Raw genomic sequence first — 21111 nt, 5'->3', positions numbered from 1 at the left:
TCTCTGTGACTTGAGCCAACTGGCCTGATTAGAAAGAGAAAGAGATGTAAAGGATGTGAGCGAGCAAGAGGGTGTGTGTGTGTGTGTGTGGTGTGTGTGTGTGGTGTGTGTGTGTGTGTGTGTGGTTTGTGTTTGTGTGATAGACAGGAAGAGGATAGGGGATGAATGGGGCAGGTGTTGCTTATTACACCCCTCTATATGCTTTAGGCTTAGACAAATAAAGTGTGAACTGGTATTGAAGAATTGAAGCAGCGAACAAGCACACACACACACACACACACACACACACACACCACACACACACACACACATGACATCTTGACTCATCCAGCAACTGGCTACCTGCTTGTTTAGAAATGTGTGTTTGGCCAAATATCTAAAAAAAAAAAAGAAAAAAAAAAAAAGAAACATTAGGAAATTTAGGATCAAAATAGCATGAGTGATGGCTGTTCACACACATACAGACACACAAACACAAATTCTCCTCCCTGTGTGACTAAAAAACAGAATCCCATTTACAGCCCCATGTGATCCTGAACACGAGTGACATGCTTACTGAGAAATGTATAATATTTTCCTCCGGTGCAAATGAGATTCATCTGCACCTCTAAACATATCTCCCCCACGCTTTTGTTAAAACACAGCCAAGCAAAGTCTCAAGTTCTCCAGCGCCTAGTCACACACACACAAACACACACACACACATTGCATACACACAACATGGTCAGCCATGGCTCTTCTTCATTCTGGTTTAACACCCGTGAAGATTTCATTTTCTCAAAATGAATAATTCAGGGTGACTCTCTGGTTGGCTGTAAGAGAGGAGAGGAAAGGAGAGAAAATGAAAGGAAAGGAGAGAAAAAGAAAGAAGAAATCAGAAGAGGTGAGGAAAGGAACAAAGACTAGAGGAGGGGAAAGGAGAAGAAAGGACAGGAAAAGAAAGGAAAGAAAGGAAGAGGAAAGGTCAGGAGAGGAGAGAAAAGGAAAGGATAAAGGAGGAAAGGAGAAGGTGGCAGGACTTTTGATGAGGACAGCTGGTGTCAGGAACTTTCCGATTCTCATCAGACTTGATTTTTGTGAGCTGCAAATGTTTGAGCATGTGACCTCTTCTGTCTTTCCTTTCTTCACCTCTGCTCTCACAAACAGCAGGTAATGACTTCGAGTCTCTGTGAAAGGAAGCAGCAAAATGGCCAGAAAGAGCTTTTTTTGCCTTCAATGTTCACTTTCTTTTGATGGCACTTGTATCTGCATTCTGTACACACTGCATCTGCAAACAAAAAGACAAGCAGAAAAAAATAGAGACAGCGTGCCAGGACAGGTCACTAGCTCTGACAGGAGTCAGTTTTTAAGTTAATATTTTTTAGGATTTTTCTGAAAAATAAAGGACAGCTGGGAGATATATGTTCAAACATACACTAAGCTATCCAAGTTCTGAAACTATTTGTCTATTAATTGAACAGAAAAATAATCTGCAACAATTAGGTTTTCTGATTTTATATGTTTTACATCTATGTAAATTAAATATCTTTTTGTTTTGGACTATTGGGGGGACAAAACATCAATTTGGATAAAAATGTGAGGATTCTTTTTCTCCATTTTACGACATTTCATAGACCAAACAATAAATGGATTCAATCTGATAAATAAATTGAAAAGAATCATCCGTTGCGGCCCTAAACCAGATAGAAAATGACCATGACCCTGATGGTCCAGGTTTCTTTTTCTTATTATAAAAACAAAAGAAATAACAAAAAAACAGGAAATGAGACGTCCTCCTTCTATCATTGCCTCTTTCACTTGCTCCAAAATGGCATGACAGAGTTTCCATTTATGTAATCTCCCATTTTCACTCCTCCGCCCATTTCTAAGACTCTATCACTGCTTCTAAAGCAGTAATTCTTTCACTATCAAATCTAAAGCAGCCCTTTGTGCATTTAACTCCGTCCCTTGGTCTTTCTTGCTCAATATTCTGCTCTGCTCTGCTCTCTTTGGTTCAGTCGCCTCCCATCTTTCCTCATTTCCCTGCAGACGGGCTCTGTAACCCACAACCACAGTCATGAATGAATGTGCTGAGCAGGGTATGACGTTTGTTTAAAATCATATTTCTCCCATTACCTCTAACGCCCCCCCCCCAAACTCTCTACTCTGTTTTCTGTCATAGCCACAAGGATTGGGGGTGGACAAAAAAGAAATTGGGATCAATTTATACAAAGAAAAAGAGAAAGATGAAGAGAAAATGCCAGATCTAATCCAGGCAGTGTGAGAGACACCAGACACTTTATTCACTCATGAGGGAAAAGGAATTCACAGCCTTATATTAAGAAGAACATCTGATGGTGAAAGGAACTCTGCACTGTGACACAACAGACGTCGCCACTTCCAACAGCAGTTTGCACATGTGTACCTATGATACTACATACAGGGTGCATAGAGTTGTGACGCGGGAGACATAGAAACACTGGAGTCTCCTGGATAACTGAACAATAGGTTTTTCAAGGCCAAAAGCTTCACTCTTACCAATTTGGTTTGGTGGATGGCGGTCGATTAATACTACGATACCCATGAGCCTTGCACCAATCAGAGCTGTAGCAAATACAACATGATTTTGTTTATTGCAATTGTGAACAAAACACCATAATCACGCCAAAAAATCAAAATAGTCCCACAATCTGAGTTGATTGTGGGGTGGTGATGGAGCAGTGGATAAGACGCATGCCTTTGGTGTGAGAGACCCAGGTTCAGTCCCCACTGTGACACGTCCACCAATGGACCAATGCGTACAGGGTCGCGAGGGGCTGGAGACAATCACAGTTTACAGTGGGCGAAAGGCGGGGTACACCCTGGGCAGGATGACTCAACCAAAATAGTTTTATATCTATTCAAGCTTTGGAAGTACTCCAACTGCTCAGTCACAGTCACTTAATATTGTCTATGCACAGAAATTATTTTTACTTCAAGGAAGGCTTTAAATATTTAAAGGCATACTTAAGATAATTTCTATTTGGGGGAGGAGCAGGAAGTGGATTTCTAGTGGAGTCTGTCTTGTTGCTCTGAAAACATCTCAACTTAATTGACTGGCACCCCCCCCTGACTGGCACTGACCCCCCCCCCACACACACACACACACCCCACTGTGTGCAGCGAACACACCAGTGACCAGCAGCATTACAAAAACAACCTTTGACTGTCAGCCCAGATTAAGGCCAAAGTTTGACCCTCAAAGTCTGGCATGCAACCTATGCATGCAACACTGACAGCTAACCTCATCTCCGGTCCAAGGTTGACTGACAGCTGTCAACGCCCTGTTTCCCCTCACCCACCCTGCAAACAGCTATCATCATCCATCTGTAGCAGGACTATGTCTCCCCCCCTCTCTCTCCTTAATCGCTCACACTGTGTAACAACTGCCTGTAGTTTTGACCTGGGTCAGTTAATACATAATCTGCTATCTCCAGAACTAATATGCCATAACCCTCCTCCCCCTTCATCACGCTAGGCCTCAGCAAGTTAGAAAATTGCGGCTAGTATGTCACGCAGAGCAGAACTGACCTAAGCTGGCACCAGGTCGCCTGGCCAGAGCCCACAGACGGAAGCCAACACACTCTTCAGGATGGAGGTTAAAGAGTGGAAGTCCCACAGTGTCATATGCGGTGATTATGCGGGTGTGGGGGGATGGGGAGCGAGTCCTAGTTAGGCATATAAAGGCGGGGTCCTGCTCAAGGGTATTTTATGAAGCATAATATACTGATGTGGACGGAGGCAAAATAGTACGTTTAGAATGCGGATGCAGCTCACTACTGTAACTAATGAATTGTCCGAGGTTGTCAAAATATCAGGTGGTATCATTAGCTCATAACTAATTGGATTCTAAGGATTGCAAAATGTGTTAATGCTGCTATTACAATATCATTTTTCTACCTGACAAAATGGCAATATGAAGGCTGAATCATATTTTGTTGGGTCTAAAATGCATATAATACTTTCTATTTTTATTTATCCCACATGAAAAGAAGTGAATATGATTAATTAGCACTTTCTTCAGGATCCATTAGATTAACCAGCCATTTTGTTAAAGTAAAAAAAGTAGCAACATGTAAATTTGCAGCGTTCTCTGACAATGCACCAACCCTTTAACCAGAAGCAAATCTGCCTACGATTACCACCAAAACCCACGTTGCCTAGCAACATACAATTTAGGAATATGCTTTCAGAGCAGCTTTGCGGCTGTGTCCATTAACAGATGAAATTACCAAAGTAACAAATGTCAGCCACATGCAAATGAGGTCTACTCTGCTGACTGTGTATGTACTAACAATGCAATGTATGCGTATGTGGCAGACTTCCTTTCCAAAGAATGTGTCCGACAAAACAAACTGGGGATATTTTAATATCTGCTCTCTTGGGCCTAAAAATCCCAGAGAAGACTACAAAACTGCCTCGGTTAAATTGTTTGTTCCCGGTCTGCCTTGGCCCCCATTAAAGTCCATTTCGACCTACTGGCTATGTGTAGTAGTTCACAGAATCTCACGGAATATCTGTGGATTAGCGCAGCAGTGGAAATGAAGGATCTGAAGGATTAACCCTCCCCCTTCTCATTACAACCTGCACAGAGAAAATGACACAATCACACATCGGCCATCAGCCCTGTAATTCGATTTTATCTGTCCAGTGATGCTGCTAGTCAGCCTCTGGTGAGTGGGTGTTGATGGAGAAATCAGCACTTATTGCCCAAAATGTTTGAAATATACTTTAATCAGGTCATGGGTGTGTGAATGGGTGAGAATATCATTTTATGTAGCAGCTTTAATAGGGTGTAAATGATTCAGGGGAATAAGGATGGATTGACTGAATGCATTTTATTTTAAACTGGAATATAAACGTGAATTTGGGAGACTAATCAAAATCCAATAAATTCAGCTTTTTTAAAAATCAACCAGAAAATGAAAAGTTTAGTAGTCAATGAAACTCTGCCTTTAACCTCCTTTATACACCAGTTTAAATGTAAAGTCTGATCTCGGTGAGAAAATTTGTTCAAGAAGAACTAGATGAAGCTAATTGCTATTTCATGAAGGTCAGTGGTACACTTTGACAGCAGCAGGACTAAAGGAAGGCTGTTTAGCCTTCCCAAGCTACTGTTGCACCCTCATTATCATAATGCAATGAGACATCCATGTTTACAACAACAGGGCTTGGGGGCTGTGGGGAGATGGTGCATGGCAGAGCAGTAAGGACTTCATCAAAAACAGCTGCAGTTACGATGATACCACAGCTAAAGAGCTACATGTGACCAATGCTGCAATCACCATTAAGCAACTTTATGAATGCTGTAGTTGAGGCAGACTAATATATGATTTTGAAACGTGGCCTGCGCTTTTGCACCAATTATTTAACAAGGGCATTACATATAGGCAATAAGAGCTAAATGAGAAAAATATATATCTTCGCAAGGAGACTATGACTGTCACAATCACACACAGGTGCACACTACTGCACACTACCGCACATGCACACCTGGACACCTCATGTTCCCAGACTGTTAACACTACTGCACACAATATCTGACTTTTCTGGTTAGAGAAGTCTTAATGTGAACTGTTCACACATAAACACAGCAAGTGACAGACTGTAACATAAAGACAGTGCACATTTGTTAAAATTTAAAGGGTATCAGAAAGGGTGCTGACAGCTGTTCCTCCCAAATCCTCTACATTGCGCCTCATCAATGCCATGTTGTGTTGTATTTAATGGGGCAATATGTCATTTTGACAAAAGAACTGCACTGGATTACTGAAATAACAAAGGACTCCGTACAAAGTATATGGAATTCTCACAAATCTGGCTCTCACAGAGATAAGCAGACAAGAAAGTGGGATGCAAGTATAATTTTAGGAACATAGCTGAAAGTAGGACGGGGATAGAAAGTTTTCCTTTTATGGTTTTAATCATGATCCTGACAACAGTTTTGGAAAAGAGATAGGCAGCAACATTTAGATTTTACTCCACTGGCCTAGATAAGAAGAAAAGACACATCATTTATCTATTGTTGATGTAATGAGAGCAAACACAGGAAAGCAAACAAATGACAGCACTGACCAGAAAGATTAAACGATTTCATAAAATGCTCTATTAACATTCTCATTGTGTTTGGACTTCCTTTAGGTCAAGCATCATGCACCACACACCAGTAGCCACATTCAGCTAAATATATCTCATATACCCCTCAGCTGAATGATGGTTGCACAAACCAGAATACAAAAAAAAAACCTCAACTGCAACCTAATACTTGAGTTGCTTTCAATATACTGAATGGCAAATGTCAACCAAATTGTGAAAACATAATATGATTCTTAATAATGAAGCAATACCACTCACTATCCAAAGCAATGAGAGGAATGGGATATGGTGTCTTACATAAACCATGCCAAGAAATGAAGAGCTCTGGCACAAATCAATTTTCTTATCCATTAAAAAACATGTGAAAAAGCCAAGAGAAAGCAAGGCCAAGTGTATCAAGATATCAGACAAACAGCAGATGTTAAGGACAGAAGGAGAAAAAAGGATTTACTTGTATCTGGAGATGCCATAGAGGACACGATGACTGGTGGACCTGTGCGTCGACTTAGCTTCTGGTTAGCAACCAGGGCACCTTGGCCTTGGCCTGGTGCACCCATAGGGACAAGGGCATTGTCTGCAGGTCCCCCACCCTTACGCATCAGCTGAGGACTGGGGTGAGGACTGTGCATTGGTGACAATGGCATTAAGTTCCTGTCCCTCTTCATCAGCTCCATGGGCACTGTGTAATTGGTAGAGTATGCTTTCGGTACCTGTTGCGGTGGCTGTGGTAAGGCTGGCAGGGACATGGGCATTTGCTGTGGCATACCTGGCATGGAGTGAATTGACCCTGGTATGGCAGGCATTGACCCAGTCATCTGATGTGGCATAATCTGCATACCTTGCATGGGCATCCCTGGCATTGTCATCCCAGTAGAGTACGCAGACATGGGTCTTGACTGAACAGGCATAATGGCTCCAGTGTATGGCCCCGGGGAGCGAGGTGATTGACCTGGGTAGCCCCCAGAGGCTTCCAGGAGATGCTGAGAGGGGGCACTGTTGGGCCTCCTACCCATTACTTCTCCCATTCTTGGGGAGATGGTCTGCATGGCCCCAGGGGTCTGTGGGGGCATCAGGTGTGGGTCCACAGTCAAAGGCTGTGGAGGATGAGATGGGTGGTGGTGCTGCTGCTGGTGGTAGATGTCTGAGCGATGGCTAAAGCTATTAGAGCGGCCACGCATGGGTGTCTGAGGTTGGGAAGGCGCTGGCAGAGCCTCAACGGGCCGCTTGCAATTGTGGACCAAGCGAGACAGTACACGAGCCTGGCCGAGGTTGGGGGCAACAGTGCGCACATCGTTGTCCTCCATAACAGCCAGCATGCTAGTGGAGTCAAATCCCTGCTGGATAACTGAGGAAATGGTGCTCTCTGAGAGGCCTTCATTTCGTAGCAAGGCAAGGAACTCAGGATCAACTATCCTCTTGGGTTCCAAAGGCAAAGGTGTCCCTGGGACAGTCGGGGGAGGAGCAGGAAGTGGAGAGGCTGGGGGAGGAGGGGCTGAAGATGGGGCAGCCTGCACAGGGGTTGGTGCAGCAGGGGCAACTGCTGCGTTCTGCATTAGTGCAGGTGGAGCAGGGAGTGGAGCCGCCATAGTAAGGTTAGGGTCAGAGATGGCCATAGTTGGTGGAGGTGGCAGGGACTGTTGCAGATGCTGCTGCAACTGTTCCTGCTGAAATTGCTGTTGCTGTAACTGCTGCTGTTGAAGCTGTTGCTGTTGTAATTGTTGCTGTTGAAGTTGTTGCTGCTGTATTTGTTGTTGCTGAAGTTGCTGTTGCTGTAACTGCTGCTGTTGTATTTGTTGCTGTTGTATTTGTTGCTGTTGTATTTGTTGCTGTTGTATTTGTTGTTGCTGTTGTAACTGCTGCTGTTGTTGGATGGCATAGGGTGAGGCTGTCTCTTGCCTCATAATCATACTTTGACTAGCAGGATCTACTACTAGACAAGTAGCACCCTGCTGCTGCGGATCCAATGGGCGGCCATTAACATCAGTATAGACTGACTGAGAGGTCAGAGGTGGAGGCTCACTGGCATACCGAGGAGATCCATGCTCCATACCATAATGAGCAGGAGACGGGTCTCGGGAGGGCATGCGCTGTTGGCCATCTGTCATTTTGGCAGTAACAGCACCAGATTCCCTATAAGCCCGATTCAACTCATGAGCGGTTGGAGGAGGAGGAGGAGGAGGTAGAGGCGATGAAGGGGCTTGAGGTCCAGCTCTCCCTCCCTGACCTTGATCCCACACAGCACGAGCCCCAGGTGTCATCCCAAAGTGAGAACCTGACCTACTGAGTGGATGAGGAGGCTGGTGTTCTGGCCGGTAAAAGCCCTCAGGTGGCCGGGGAGTCATGGCCGGGTCATGGGAATAGTATTCCTGATGTGGAATGGATCCTCGATGAGCCATGGGTGCACGTTCGTAGTGGTTTAGATCAGGCACAGAGCCCTTCCTCAGCCCCCGTGGGTTGTGTCGCTCTGCGTAAACCTGTGAGTAGAGAGAGTCTTGGTAGGAATACGGGTCGCGTTTCAATTCTAGGTCAGGTGGCTGCACTCCTGGTGGAGGCTCGTACCACCCTCCTCCCTCTCCGTATGACAGAGAGCTCCGCCGGGCTGCTACTCTTGCCTGCTGCTCGTAGACACTGTCAGCCCTGTCCCACTGACCCTCATTCCCCCCTAATGTGTCCCAACTGTGGGAGCGACCAAGACTCAACTGTTTGTTAGGGACAAGCATTGGCAAAAAAGGAAAAAGCAGAGAAAACGTTAACAGAGGGAAAACAAAAAACAAAAATCCACTTGTAGCTGTTTTTGAAAGTTCTCTTTCAAATCTTCATGTACTGTAGCTGTGGGATGAAGAGATGGAGAAGGAGAACAAGAAGAACAAGCAGAAAAGAAGATGAAGCAGGGTCTACTGTTTCACCTGATATCAGGTAGTAATATTGTAGGTCCGTACTATCAGGTGACTCCCCCTTTGGCTGTTGGTCCTTGAATAATTAATCTCTGGTCATGCTGGCTTGTTGTGCGCGAGGAAAGAGGACACCACACACAAACACATCACACCAAACCACATCACGCAGTACATTCTAGAGTTAGCACACCTACTCCATGGAAGCCACGGTAAAAGGTTGGATGCTTGAGATGGCCACGAAACGTTGATAAAAAAAATGAAGGGAGGGGATAGGTTGGGATGGGCAGGGACTTCTACTAATCCAATAGGGTTTATCTCTCTCTCCCTCTTCTCTGGGACATTTTACTTGCTCTGCCGATTGCTATGAGGGATTACATCTAAATAAAGCCTGTTTAATTCCACTTCCCACTATGACGTCATGTGAGCCAGATACAAGCATATCTGGTGATGATGATGGTGATGATGATGGTGATGACGATGCCAATGAGTCCACAAGTCCACCCCCACACCCCTCGCCCTATTTCTGAAGAGTCACCTACCTGAAGCTGCTGATGATGTACTGTCGTCAACAGGTTTCAGGTTTTAGTTTGCCAGATTCACAGTGCAGGGAGGGGAGGCCAGGCAAGGTAAGGCACACAGCTTCAATGAATACAAATGAAATACAGTTCTCTCTGCTAAGTCCCATGTGCTGTCAGCAAACATCAAATCCACTGTGATTGGACACTAATCCTCCAGGCCCCATGCTTGCAGCAGAGCCACCACGCAACTGCTGCCCAACTCAATCTGAAATGTCCTTGATGCCTTTACGGCGTTCACTGTCCCTGCCCCAGTCTTCTTGATTTGAGATCACTCTAACTGCTGTATCTATTTAACTTGAGGACATTGAAAATAATGCATGGATTGCATGAAAATTTCAGAATGCATAATGAAATCCACCTGCAATTGTTGTCCTATTTGTCCTCTCAGTCAAGCAATGATCCACTGAAGTATCAAAATTGTCTGTGTTAAATGCAACACTTGTAAAGAAAGTCAGAATCTCAAAAATTATTTTATGTTACTACATGAATTCTCACTATATGCATCTTACTGTCAGCACAATACAGAAGCTTCCCCCACTTTCCCAAAGCTCCTGTGATCTCCTTCACTTAGAGGAGCTATGTAATCTGGATTTGCCTCTTTGCAAAAGTAAAACACTGAGGGAGTGTGGTGGGTGTGCATCTGTGTATGTGTGTGGAAGGGGGAAGGGTTCTTTTTGTAACAGCAGTTAATCCAAAGCACCTACAACCTTTGCCTTACAAAAACACTGTGCTTGTTGAGCTGACACTCAATAGCAGCTCATAGCCTTAGTGAAAAAAAGTGATTCGCTATAATGCTGCAGAATGTTACATTACACTTCAACCATGAGTCATTCATGAAGATGTAATCATTGGCATACATTTATCATTTAATTTAACCAAGGCGATGTTCAACATATGACTCAGAGGGTGTACCTGGCTGCATGTCTCAGCTCATGTCACTGTGGCTGAAACCTGATCCCCTCTGCAGAGGATCCCTGTTTATTAATGCATGAAAACAGATGTAAGGTGAGGAAGTGTCCATTTCCATCCAAATCTAATCTCAGAGCCAACCATAGCGAAGGGTAGGAATACATATTTTAGTCTATGAAAAGAGTCTTGTTAATATCAGCATATTGAGAAAAGTTCTTGAATATCTTACAGAGGGCCCGTGGAAACTGTGCAGGCATGTGTCTCGTCGGCACTAAAATCTTGTTTAATCACAGTTGTGTAATTAGAGTAGGAAGAGATCAGAGAGGGAGCGGAGTATTCTGCTGTTTGCACAAGATGACAGGAAAAAGCTGATGACAGTGGCTCAGAAAACCAATTGCGCAGATGATGGAGAACTTTTTTTCTCTTTTGGTAAGGTCATAGGAACATTAGTCAGCTTGATGTAAAAAAGGAAATTAAAATGGGAAGGAGCGGAGGCAAGAGCGAGCCCTCACAGGGATCTAAGACTGACTGTAAAGATGAATTATTAAATCTAAGCTGAGAGTTGGAAAAAATAATAATTTTTTTAAGCCCATTTTGATTTTATCAGTCGGGGTTGTGCTGGTATAAAGTCACATTTTACAGTTATTTCAAATATGGGCGTCATTCATGATGACGTCACATGGTCTTTCCTGGTTTTTATTTTGAGGTGATATAATACAGAAATTATTTTCCTGGATGTCAAAATCAGAAAACATAAGTCATTTATAAAAGTCAGACTTCATATCATTCTTAATTGCTATAGATATCACTGTTGGGGTAATAACCTCTTTTTGAAACTTAAAAGTAGCTGCACAAACTTAGGAGAATGTGTTCAGAGCCACTATACACACACACACACACACACACACACACACACACACACACACACACACACACACACTCCATGTCGAGGGCAACAGCCTACTATATGTATACGCGAGTAGATGTGATCCCCTGGCTTCTCTCCCCAACCTCATCCACTCCTCTCATTTCATCTTCTAGCCCGGCTCTCAAGAGACTCTGACTCTCAGCAGATCACTCATCCCCATAAAGTCAACCTCAAACAGAGAGTCAGGGGCAAAGGTGTGTACTCAGAGTTTGCCGATCTAATCCTGACAGGAAAGTAAATCGCAGAGTTCTGTTTGTCTCAAACAAAACAATGTTTGACTTTCAAATTCTAATGTTCCTCCATTTGCCATACTTGTCAGACTGTGCACACAACGCCAGAGTCACTGTAACAGAGGGATTTAGGAATTAAGCTGGGGATTTTGGAACAAATATAATACCACCCCAGCAGAAGCTTATAAAGACCTTACATTGAAAAGACTTGACTGGTGAAAATTCAAACCGGGTAACACATGTAGAAACCTCGATGCAAATGTTCTTTTAACTGCTAATAGATTTTGGAAAACTTTACTACTACTACTCTACTTTACCCTGGTACAGTGTATTGCTTTTTGTTTTACAGGATTACGCTCCTCTTAGTATTAGACAACATTGCATAAAGACAGACATGATGTACAACAGTCAGATCTGTGCCAATCTGTCACACAAGACGCTTGCCATTGTTTAATAAACACTCTACATCTTCCTGTCACTCAGGCCTCGCCGTCCCTGCCTCTACATTAATATTACAGCTAAGGCAGCAGGAGAGCCAGAGGTGTGTGAGTGTGCTTGTGTGTGCTCGCTGGTGCATGTTTTAACCATGTAAAATGGTTTGCATGCAAATGTTGGAATCAGAGGGTTCACATGCAACAAGCGGTCATTTAGACATTTGCTTGTCACTCACCCTCACCACTCCATCTATCCACCCACTCAGAGACACACATACACAGAGTGCACAAAGATATTTGGCTTGCAAGATCCTGGATCCCCACTCTGCCTTTTGACCCTGTTCTGCTCATCTTCTGACATACAGCAGAGACGGCAGCGGCAACGGCGCTTCGTTATTGTCCCTCTTCATTCACACGCGCAAACTGCAGCTGAAGCCTTGGCCTCGGTCTGACGTGCATAAATGAATAAAAATCACACGGTAACTCAAAGTGAATACTGCACTGCAACAGAAATAAAAACAACTGTCTCCTACAGTGCGACACGTCACGTCCTCAAGGCATGATTTGAATGTTAAACACACATTGACTTATGCATGAGCGTGGGGCAGGAGGCACTAACTGGGGATGGGATTACAATGCCACTCCTGCTGCAAAGAATCACGCTGTCAGATGAATTGTAATGCACACTTAACAGACATTATGTACATGGCTGCCTTGTACACAATTCCAGTGGGATTATTTGTCTCTGAAAGCATCTCCATAGGATCTAAATGGACTGAAAAATGGAGGTCCATGACAATCATATACTCGATTTGTGTAACTTTCTGAATTGACAAACAGGCAAAAGCCCACAATTTTTTCAGGATTTCCTGTATGTCAGCTACATTAAGGAGAAATCCCATGATCCCACCACTCTGGGCCATCTTTCATTGAACCTCAAGCCCAATACAGAGTAGCCACATGTCATTATAATACTTAATGTCGACTCGTTGATGAGGAGTTCATTTTGAAATTAGATTTTTCCAGCAACTTATTTCCAACTTCCAACAACCACTACATGCCAGCCCAATCAAAAGCAAAATGCAGACACTGAAAGAGAAAGGAAAACCATACCAGAACATTTCATTCAAGGTGTGAGCAAGAGACAGTCACACTTTAATGGTAATAATATCACCATCACACATGCAGCTTTGCTAAAAAATAATTATAATTCACTTTCAAAAACAACAATTTCGACCATTTTTCTATCTGCTATTTTTCCTCCCTATAAAAGGGGTCGTGTGTTTTCGTGAGGAGCCTGGAACAAGCCCGAGGGGGGGTCAGACCCAGAAACCGCTCCGATGACTTCATCCAAGAGCTGGATGCCAGAGCGTGGGGAGGCGAGTGGGAGGGAGGGATGAAAGCAGAGAGGTGGATGCAGCAGAGTCTGTGTTGAAAAACTCAGCATAAGAAGCCCCCCCCACCGCATCTGGACACCCCTCCCTTCCCCTCGACAGCGTCCCTGGTTGTCCTCTCTATTTAATATGAAAAGTTCTCTTATTAAAAAAAAGCTTGCAGGTCTGTTAAACATGACAATAAATAATACACAGGCTAAGTTTTATGGTATTGTAGCTTGCATGCTACAGCATTATTCACTGTTCACTGTTTAAACATGTCCTCCTGTTGTACACGTGACAAAACAAGATGCATTATCAAGCATTAACATATTTATTTAACTGCCAACTCAAACACTTGGAATTGCCATGACAAATTACACTACCCCACCTTGTGGTGTTTGCATCCAAGCACAGATTTACAACTTGTAAATCAACATTCAGGAACATGCTGTTACCGCGACCTAGTTCACGTCGCAGCGCCGCTCACATCCCATCTCTGCCCAGATCAGTCAGTTAGCTCTGGCTAAACGGCAATGGCAACGACTTGCGCTGCTGCCCAAGCCAATGCATGCTGGGTACACAGATGGAGTGGACAGAAGGCGAGACAGAGAGAGAGAGAGTAGAGAAAAGAAAAGGGGGGAATAGGAGAGTATGGGAACTGATGCTCACAACAGATGTTTGCCACAGTTCCCTTGTTGCAGTTACACTCTTCTTGGCACTTTATCAAAGCCACAACAGAAGGAACAGTTGTACCATATATATTTTGAAGCCGGTATCTAAACTAAACAGTGCTGTTAGGCTGAATAGAGAAATGTGTGTTTGAGGTTGATAATTTGTATAATCAATTAAAGCTGACTTTACTGATGGATTTAATTCAAACAAAATCCTTCTGTGTTGAAACAATGATCTGAGTAATCAATTAGCTGACTGACAAATAAACCAAAAATACAGTAATTATCAAACATTTTTTAATAGTTTCCCAGAGTGCTTTTAGCAGTTCTTTAGCAGGAGTGAGCCACCTCTGTCAACGTCATAAAACGTGTTTACACTTTCAATTCATCATCAAATTAGATTGATCATTCAGCAGGATTAAGTAGTATGTTCCCTTCATGCTACTCACAAAACTAACGTTATATACAGTAGATGGGTGAATACAGTGGGTACAGAAAGTATTCAGACCCCTTTAAATTTTTCACTCTTTGTTTCATTGCAGCCATTTTCCAAAAATCAAAAAAGTTCATTTATTTCTCAGTAATGTACACTCAGCACCCCATCTTGACAGAAAAAAACAGAAATGTAGAAATTTTTGAAAATTTATTAAAAAAGAAAAACTGAAATATCACATGGTCATAAGTATTCAGACCCTTTGCCGTGACACTCATATTTAACTCAGGTGCTGTCTATTTCTTCTGATCATCCTTGAGATGGTTCTACACCTTCATTTGAGTCCAGCTGTGTTTGATTATACTGATTGGACTTGATTAGGAAAGCCACACACCTGTCTATATAAGACCTTACAGCTCACAGTGCATGTCAGAGCAAATGAGAATCATGAGGTCAAAGGAACTGCCTGAAGAGCTCAGAGACAGAATTGTGGCAAGGCACAGATCTGGCCAAGGTTACAAAAAAAATTCTGCTGCACTTAAGGTTCCTAAGAGCACAGTGGCCTCCATAATCCTCAAATGGAAGACGTTTGGGACGACCAGAACCCTTCCTAGAGCTGGCCGTCCGGCCAAACTGAGCTATCGGGGGAGAAGAGCCTTGGTGAGAGAGGTAAAGAAGAACCCAAAGGTCACTGTGGCTGAGCTCCAGAGATGCAGTCGGGAGATGGGAGAAAGTTGTAGTAAGTCAACCATCACTGCAGCAATCCACCAGTCGGGGCTTTATGGCAGAGTGGCCCGACGGAAGCCTCTCCTCAGTGCAAGACACATGAAAGCCCGCATGGAGTTTGCTAAAAAACACCTGAAGGACTCCAAGATGGTGATAAATAAGATCCTCTGGTCTGATGAGACCAAGATAGAACTTTTTGGCCTTAATTCTAAGCGGTATGTGTGGAGAAAACCAGGCACTGCTCATCACCTGTCCAATACAGTCTCAACAGTGAAGCATGGTGGTGGCAGCATCATGCTGTGGGGGTGTTTTTCAGCTGCAGGGACAGGACGACTGGTTGCAATCGAGGGAAAGATGAATGCGGCCAAGTACAGGGATATCCTGGACGAAAACCTTTTCCAGAGTGCTCTGGACCTCAGACTGGGCCGAACGTTTACCTTCCAACAAGACAATGACCCTAAGCACAGCGCTAAAATAACGAAGGAGTGGCTTCACAACAACTCCGTGGCTGTTCTTGAATGGCCCAGCCAGAGCCCTGACTTAAACCCAATTGAGCATCTCTGGAGAGACCTGAAAATGGCTGTCCACCAACGTTTACCATCCAACCTGACAGAACTGGAGAGGATCTGCAAGGAGGAATGGCAGAGGATACCCAAATCCAGATGTGAAAAACTTGTTGCATCTTTCCCAAAACGACTCATGGCTGTATTAGATCAAAGTGGTTCTACTAAATACTGAGCAAAGGGTCTGAATACTTATGACCATGTGATATTTCAGTTTTTCTTTTTTAATAAATTTGCAAATATTTCTACATTTCTGTTTTTTTCTGTCAAGATGGGGTGCTGAGTGTACATTACTGAGAAATAAAATGAACTTTTTTTGATTTTTGGAAAATGGCTGCAATGAAACAAAGAGTGAAAAATTTAAAGGGGTCTGAATACTTTCCGTACCCACTGTATAATAAGGGCATCCAACGATAATTATATCCTAGATGAATCATTCATTGTTTTGCCTATAATGTGTTTATGTATATATAAATAATTTCCCAGAGCCCAAGGTGATATATTCCAAATACTTATCAGTGTAATATGAATATAAGTGTGTTTTTGACTGTTGGTTGGACAAAACAAAGGACATCCAGATGTCACCTTAGGCTTCGGGAATTGGGATGAGCGAGTGTTACCATTTTCTGACATGTTACAGACATTAATAATTGATAGACATGAGTTTGCAGCCCAAGTTTTGACCTTGCATGTCCAATTTGAAAACCACAAAAATAGAACATGAAAGCAAAGGGCAGTGAGTCACATCTGATATCCGCAATGGTAAAACATCCACCATTGCCGGGAAATCTACATTCCAGCACCGTGACTACTTTTGATGGGAGTAAGCAGCCACACTTGATCAGCCATTTCGAATTTAATTTAGGACAGAGGCATGGCTCAGTTAGCCACTCATCACAATGACTAAAGATGTAATCAATGCACTTCGCTGTGAAACAAGTATTGGATTGACACAGTTATCCTCAGAAGATAAATGGAGATTAGGGAAGCTTCTCTCGCCGTCTCGCCAAGTGCAACACACAACGGCAACGCAATCACAATCACTCGTCCTTGTTTTTGTCGATACACATGATGCGAACTTTGATATCTATTTCACGCCTCAGTCCAAACACTCTTATATATATAATAGTGGGTGGCTTTGACATTATGGTGCAGAACATCCCATGCCTCTGGTTTTGAAATACCCGTTTTATATGGTTGAGCAGATTTAACGGTACCGTGAAAACAACGTGATTCACCACCCTCTGATCTTTTAACTTCCTCGATGTGAATCACCCTCTTCTGCACATTTTTAAGAGCAGCTGTGGTGACTAATTGCACCAGGAAAAAAATTCCCCTTCATTTTTGAAAGAATGACCTCACTGGTGATAAGCAGAGGAGACATGGACACTGCTGAAGGTCTTTAGGGCAGATCAGAAAATATTTTGATGTGATGTTTAACATACAGCCTCCTTAGGCAATATACAGTCGTTGTTCTTGTGAAAAAAAAATAGAGGGAAAAAGTCTTTCCAAGCGAGCAGGGTTGGTGGTTTGGAGAGTTTTGAGATGCCACATGTGGCTCTCATTCTGAGGGTGGAAACAGACAGCATCACTGCTTCATTTAGGAATCTATTATATTGTGTTTCTCAATCTCAACGGGATTGTCCTTAGACATGAACAAAGAGGAATGGTGATACTTGATACTCTGAAGAGTGTTAATGTGATATAACTCAGTCTCACTGAGGAAATCCTATGGTTTCGCTAAGAGAGAGCTTAAATGAAACTGGAACGTCTATGTGCTAGACCTAGGCCTAATTCAAAATCTGACATTTGAAATATATAATACTTTGCTGCTTTTCTTTGTTTTATATCACTCTAATTTGAATATCCTTGTGTTTTTGTTTATTGCTTTGATAAATTAAGGATTGTCAGGATGTTACCTTGGACTTTGGGGAATTGGGGTGAGCAAGTTTCACTATACTCATGTAGCAAAATCAAGTCAAAGCACTCACCAAATACATTTTTCCGAAAAATAGTTTCTCTCATTTTAGGTAGTTCTTTTCACGCGGGTGTATGTTCAAGGGTTAATTTTTCTGATAAGATTGCTTTTAATTAGTTATTTGATTCTATAAGAGAAATCATAGGATGCTCTACGTAATGTTAGCTACTTGACAATAAAACTCTACAGTGTAACATTCAAAATCGCAATGACATTTTAAATAATGCAAATGATTAAAAATACAACCCCATGTATTTACAAATACAATCATATAATTCCTTCCATTTTGGATGTTGAGGTGATTATTTTGAATATCACATAGGCCTAATTGTTTATTTAATATTTATGTTTTGAGCCGTCTTTAACAAACACCATTCCCATGAGCCCAAGACTGTCGTAGGTTAAACGTCACTAGTTTGACAGACAGAGGCCTGTCAGGTGACAGGCTTTGAGAATGGACAGAGAGTGTAAACATTTTTGAGACAGCAGAGACAGCAGTCAGAAAGTTGACATTAGAAGAGAGCGTGGGTACTGCAGGTACCGTGAACACATGGGTTATGATCAGGGTCTGCTTGAACTGAGCTAGTTTAAACAACGTGTCATCAGGCGATGTCTAAAGGCAGTCTCAAGGCACTCAAAGGACAATCTCTCCTGGAAAGCATTCATTGTGTCGCACTTCTTGGTACGCACAAAAACTGACAAAAGTAGCCTCCAATTATGACATTGAAAAGGTGTGGGGGGATGTTTGAAGCATACTTACTCCTTTACAGTGATATACTGTATAGTGCAGGAGAAAATACAGAAAGTAAACCCCAGGAAGTTGTTTCACTTTTCTGCAATGAGTTCTAGAAGCTAGTGAAAAAGGAGATCACAAAAGAGTAATCTTGCACTATACAGTACAGTATATGCATCACTGATGAATGAGTGAAGGGTGAGTATGAGTTTGGGCACACAAACACACGCTAAATAAGCATTCAGACATTCAGTGGCTCCTGTTAGTGGTTAAGTAAAAATATGTGTGAGGAAAAAATGAAAGGAAAATCTCTTGCTTTGTCTTTCTATTACACACACACATAAATGCACATAGCCACCACACAAATCAATCCCACTATGCGATATAATCAATCCCAGGGCTCTGAGGAGTGCTTCACAAACCTCCTACTTCTCCAGCAATCTGGAACCATCAAACTCAAGTCACATTCAGCCACCAACCCAAACTCCCCTAGAACACACACACACAAACACACACAGCCTTTCTCCCTCCTTAACAGCCTTCAAAGCCAAAGTTTGGAGCCTCGGCTGGTCCCAAGGCTCCCTTTTGACAGACACAAACACACAATATGCAAAACGATCCCACTGGCTTTTCACTGAATTTGCAGCAGCAGGCTGAAAGGCTTAAATACTAGTGGAAATTGAATTTCCATAGAACAGTGGAGGGAATCTTTTATGGCTTCAACATCAACCCGTGCCACTAACACACACACACACTCAAAGTTACATGTGCACACACAAAGACAAAAGCATCCCACAACCTAAATGATCAATTTCCAGTGACCTACAGATGTGTGGCCATCACTTCAAATCCACATAAAAAGCAGAAAGCAGAGATTGAAAGACAGGAGTAAAGGAGTCTGTCTCACCCTCACAGATCCTGTCCAGCCGCTGCCGTTTCACTTTATGTTTGTCGACCAGAGCCATCCTGTTACAGCCTGTAATGTTCTCTCCCCTCTTGATTTCTCTTGATAGCCACCTCTCCTCCTTAAGGTCTCAAATGCTCCAATCCCCCAGAAGTTAGCTGGCTGATGTTTTATACCTGAAATTTAAGAAAGCAGGAACAAAGATTATTCTTGAAAGCCAGTCTCACAGTTCACTGTAAACATTTGCAGATTATTTATTTACTTATTTTTCTTTCGTAAGCGACCATGTACTGTACAATATTTAACATAAATCTTTGCATTTGATGTATTGTGCCAGAGTTATTCGAACAACGCAAAAACCAATACAATTCAGAGTCAGTGGTTACAGTGGGTTAACATTATTAAAAGATGAGAAAGCTTGATCATTTTCAGTCACTACTGCATGACTTAACGCATGCTAATCATGATTTCTGTCTTCCTGAAAGTGTATCGCAAGAAATACAAGAATTGTCATCTGACAGCAATCATGCACAGCTGTCTCAAACCCTGGGCAGAATCACTGAATTGTCATGCTAAATTAGACATTTACCTTGCAGAAACTCAACCCTCCACTAGAGGGAGACTCATCTCAGTGAGCACCATTTATTTAATTTAATGAAGAAATGTCACTTCTGCAAACGGAGTTCCCACACTGAGTGGAACACAGCAAAAAACAGACAAACACAGAGTGAGTGAGTAAATGAGGCATTTTACCAATCATTTATGTTCAGTCACTGGCGCTCCTCTAAAAAGAGCAATCATCTAATTGGTTCCTGCTGAAGCCTAAGGGAAACGGCACACTTTTTTGGGGGGGGGGGATTGACAGAGGAGGGGCAGAGATAGACAGAGGAGGGGCAGAGATAGACAGAGGAAAAGGCACACGAATGCACACACACACAAAAAAGACACAGAAGCAGAAATGTAGGCTCGAGTGCGCACACACACACACTCTAAGGGCAGCGAGTCACACAGAGGAATGTGGGTCAGTTAGTCAGCAGACAGGAGGAGGTTGTATCAGCAGAATAAAGACATGAAAGAGGGCTGGTGGGAGGGAGAGGAAAGTACTAGAAAAACAACGTCTGACAGGATGAGTACAGGGTGACACCATCTTCCTCCCACATTTTAACTGTATCTCTTTCAGCACTTTCACAGTCATAACCCTACCCGTTTCTTTCCATATTTGCATCTGGGTCCGGATCCTAGAGTGCTGCACTTTGAAAATGGCTCTCACTTGACTGTTTATATGATGATCCATTGATATTTGCGCAGTAATTGCAATTGTAACTGTTGTGTTTTGGTGGGTTGGAGGACAGGCTGAGCAATTTGGCTGAATGATGAATTGATGTTGCATTTTTATTTGGCCAGCTGTTGGGGCATTTTACCCAGATAGGGGCAGGAAAGGGAGGTGGTGCACTGCAACTAAGGGAATTTGAAAGAAAAACTACTACAGGTGGTAAGTTTCTCTTGCGTTCAACACACCATCAGCGCCTGTCTTTTCTCGACAAAAACACGTTGCGTGCCTTTCTTTAACCACACACATTTCTGCTTGCTTCACCAGTCAGCTGTGCTTCGGCTTCCCACCTCCACAAGGTACGCCTTCC

General features: G+C 42.9%; 1 protein-coding gene across 1 annotated transcript; it reads right to left on the bottom strand.

The window, feature by feature from the left end:
• Positions 1–6565: 6565 nt before the first annotated feature.
• Positions 6566–9455, bottom strand: LOC119881842 (mediator of RNA polymerase II transcription subunit 15-like; the record flags this gene model as incomplete). The annotated part of the gene is made up of 1 exon (XM_038691947.1): positions 6566–9455. A coding segment is annotated over exon 1 (2269 nt), but the record flags the coding sequence as incomplete, so codon positions are not given.
• Positions 9456–21111: the final 11656 nt, after the last annotated feature.

Source organism: Micropterus salmoides, unplaced genomic scaffold, assembly GCF_014851395.1.
Source record: "Micropterus salmoides isolate LMB-PRFRI ecotype aquatic unplaced genomic scaffold, ASM1485139v1 Ms_hic_scaffold_274, whole genome shotgun sequence".
Taxonomy (NCBI): domain Eukaryota; kingdom Metazoa; phylum Chordata; class Actinopteri; order Centrarchiformes; family Centrarchidae; genus Micropterus; species Micropterus salmoides.
This window is presented reverse-complemented; position numbering and strand designations above follow the sequence as displayed.